This window comes from Meleagris gallopavo, chromosome 6 (genome assembly GCF_000146605.3).
Source record: "Meleagris gallopavo isolate NT-WF06-2002-E0010 breed Aviagen turkey brand Nicholas breeding stock chromosome 6, Turkey_5.1, whole genome shotgun sequence".
In the NCBI taxonomy this organism is placed as follows: domain Eukaryota; kingdom Metazoa; phylum Chordata; class Aves; order Galliformes; family Phasianidae; genus Meleagris; species Meleagris gallopavo.
This window is the reverse complement of record NC_015016.2, coordinates 29,476,334-29,479,092: the sequence shown is the minus strand read 5'-3', so window position 1 is coordinate 29,479,092 and position 2,759 is coordinate 29,476,334. Positions and strand designations below refer to the sequence as shown.

Sequence of the window (2,759 nt, the reverse complement as noted above, 5' to 3'; positions counted from 1 at the left end):
TCGCAGTGATAAAGACTCAGAAATTTCAAGTCTACTACACAAAAAAAAAAAAGTCTTCAAAAGTATTAAAAACTGCCTGGAATTCTCACCATAGTAAAAGAACCAACCAAAACCCCACCATTTCAAAAACAAACAAAACAACCAACCCAACACTTTGTCAGACCACTCACCTGCAACACTGGTAATGGTAACTGGAACTCCTTGAACTTGAACACCTGCAGCACCCAGGTTGGCAACACTTACTGTTTGAAGATTAGGTACTGAAGCAAGCTGGGCAGCATTCAGGGTGATTGGAGTACCGGCAACAGCCACTGGAGCAATTTGGGCAATGGTTGTGCCACCACTCGAAGACACAGGGGTAATGGTGAGTTGCTGGGGTAACCCAGCATTCTGAACTTGAAGATTTGAAAGGCTTTGCAGATTCTGAACCTGTACAGTCTGCCAACTGATCTGTCCTGATGGTGTTAAAGTTGGAGCCCGGATGAGCACCTGAGTTGGACTTACTGCCTGTAGCTGCACATTCTGCAAAGACTGCTGCTGGATGGTCTGTATAGTTTGCCCTGACTGGAGCTGAAATGACTGTGGAGGAATGGCCTGTATAATTTGCTGCTGAGGCTGCTGGATCTGTATCTGCTGTAGAATAGGTTGACCTACAATCTGTACCTGCTGAAGGGAACCTGACTGATCCTGAACATTCTGTAATCCATTTGACTGAAGCTGACTGGAGCTTTGGGCTTCAGAGTCTGTTGCAGTTGTTTGAGATTCTTCTGTTGGCTGCTCTGAACTGCCGCCTGCTGTGCTTGTGTACTGGCCTGTTTCTGCAGAGCTTACTAAGGTGTCACTGCTAGTTAGAGATGTTGAAGCAGTGGTCGTAGAAGTGGACGATGAAGAAGGAGAGTCTGGCATTGAGCTAACAGAGGCAGAAGTGACCGGTGTAGATGCCAGCTGACTTCCATTGGAAACTCCACCCTCTGTGGACTGGCCAACTTGACCTGAACCTCCTCCAGCTGCCATGTTGTTTATCACAGGCAACGCTAGGGTTACTCCACCAATGTTTATAGGTAAAGTTGTCACCACCTGTGCCTGAGTACCAGGAATGGTTTGCAATTGCAGTGGTATGGAAACACCAGGCCTGATTTGGACTGGGACCGTCTGATTTGCTAGGTTCTGAGCAATAATATTCCCCGAAGCTGTCCTATTTGAAGCTGTGAGGATAGCTTGATTATTTCCCGCAGGAATAAGCTGAATTTGACCCTGTATATCTTGTAGACCAGTAGCATTTGCAGGATTAATTTGAATTTGTTGACCTTCTGTTGTCTGAATCTGTGGTATCACTTGATATTGGACACTACCACTTGGATTTTGTACTTGAATGACTTGAAATTGTCCAGGGGTTGTTGCAGAAGAATTGCCCGATTTGGTTTTTGTAGGAGATGCACTTCCATTGTTACTGCTGGAGGGACTTGGTGCGCTTGAGGCAACGGAAGATCCCTGTTGAGCAACATTATTGTCCTTTGAAGCAGAAGGAGATGCAGCAACAAGCTGCCAAGAGTTTCCAGCGAGCTGAGTTGTTACTAATTCTAACTGTTGTGGCTGATTTTGAAGCTGCACCAAACCTTGATTTGGATCTATAATAATCTGCTGCTGTCCAGTTGCTTGATTCTCACCAGGAGTTCCTATTTTGCTGCAAGTGGCTGCTAGCAAAGCAAGAGGTGAAGGCTGAGAATCCTACCCAGAAAGAGAGAAAACAGAAAAGATTCAGGAGAAGAGCACGGGCATTAACCATCAAAAGTAAGCATGAAGATTTACACAGGAAGCAGACTAAAACATGCTTTTGCATAGAGACCAATGATACAGCTCTGAATAAGGAAATACACGTTTCTGTAAATAATCTTTAAATACAAGCCAACGGTTATCAATGAGTATGTGACAACCAGGACCTCCACGGCTTGCTCAATCCAGTGTTTTTTCCTAAAATAAGGGCAAATTTTATAAGGGCCTCTATTATGTGGAAAGCAGCTCATCGCTGTATACTGCAATCAAAAAGCACGTCCAGTCAGTAAAAATACTGCACTCCAACAACTAGGTTTCACCCAATCCAAAGAAAGATGCCCTCAGCAAGGAATGCTGCTAGCTGAACACTTAATTTTAAACGCTAATAGTTTGTGCACTTCCCAATTTGGGAGCGCGTGCTTTACCTGTGAGCCTCCAGTTTTCCCTTTTTTATTATTATTGTTGTTATTCTCTGCCTCGGGAGATTTCTCTCCCTCTGTGGGCATAGTTTCCTCCTTCTTTTGATCTGCAAAAATATCAAGTGTAACAGGTTAATTATTCACCTTCATTTATACAATAACAAAACCTACAAGCGTATCCTTTTTGGTTCCCAGCTTCTCGCCCGTATCTCTCCGTAAAAACAACAGCGCAAACCATTATTACAAAAGAACCGAATCCTGAGAAACGTGGTTTGAAACCCAACCCATGGGGGCTGGAGAGTTAACACCCAGAAAGGGGAGGTTTGGTTTCCTCTCCCAGAGACAGCAGGAGAAAACCACCCACAACCCTCCTCCTCCTCCTGCCCCCCGAAGCATCGGCCACTGAGTGGCCGTCGATGCTTCAGGGGGCAGGAGGAGGGTTGTGCATGGGAGGGAAGGAGGGAGGCAAAGAGAAATGAAGGAGGGAGGGATGTGCACGGGAGGGAGGGCTGCGAAGAAAGGGGGAACGGAGGAGGGCGGCACGGCGGGAGGAGAAGAAAGGGGGCG

The 2,759-nt window shown here is 46.0% G+C and overlaps 1 protein-coding gene across 1 annotated transcript in view; it reads right to left on the bottom strand.

The window, feature by feature from the left end:
• The window catches only part of SP4 (Sp4 transcription factor), a 22,877-nt gene extending 20,215 nt beyond the window's left edge, over window positions 1-2,662 (bottom strand). The window contains exons 1-2 of the mRNA XM_010712762.3: window positions 2,199-2,662; window positions 171-1,728 (exon numbers count right to left, since the gene is read on the bottom strand). Coding sequence (XP_010711064.1) covers window positions 171-1,728; window positions 2,199-2,279 — 1,639 coding nt within the window. The 5' untranslated portion in view covers window positions 2,280-2,662. The remainder of the gene's footprint in view (window positions 1-170; window positions 1,729-2,198) is intronic.
• Between the last annotated feature and the right edge of the window lie 97 nt (window positions 2,663-2,759).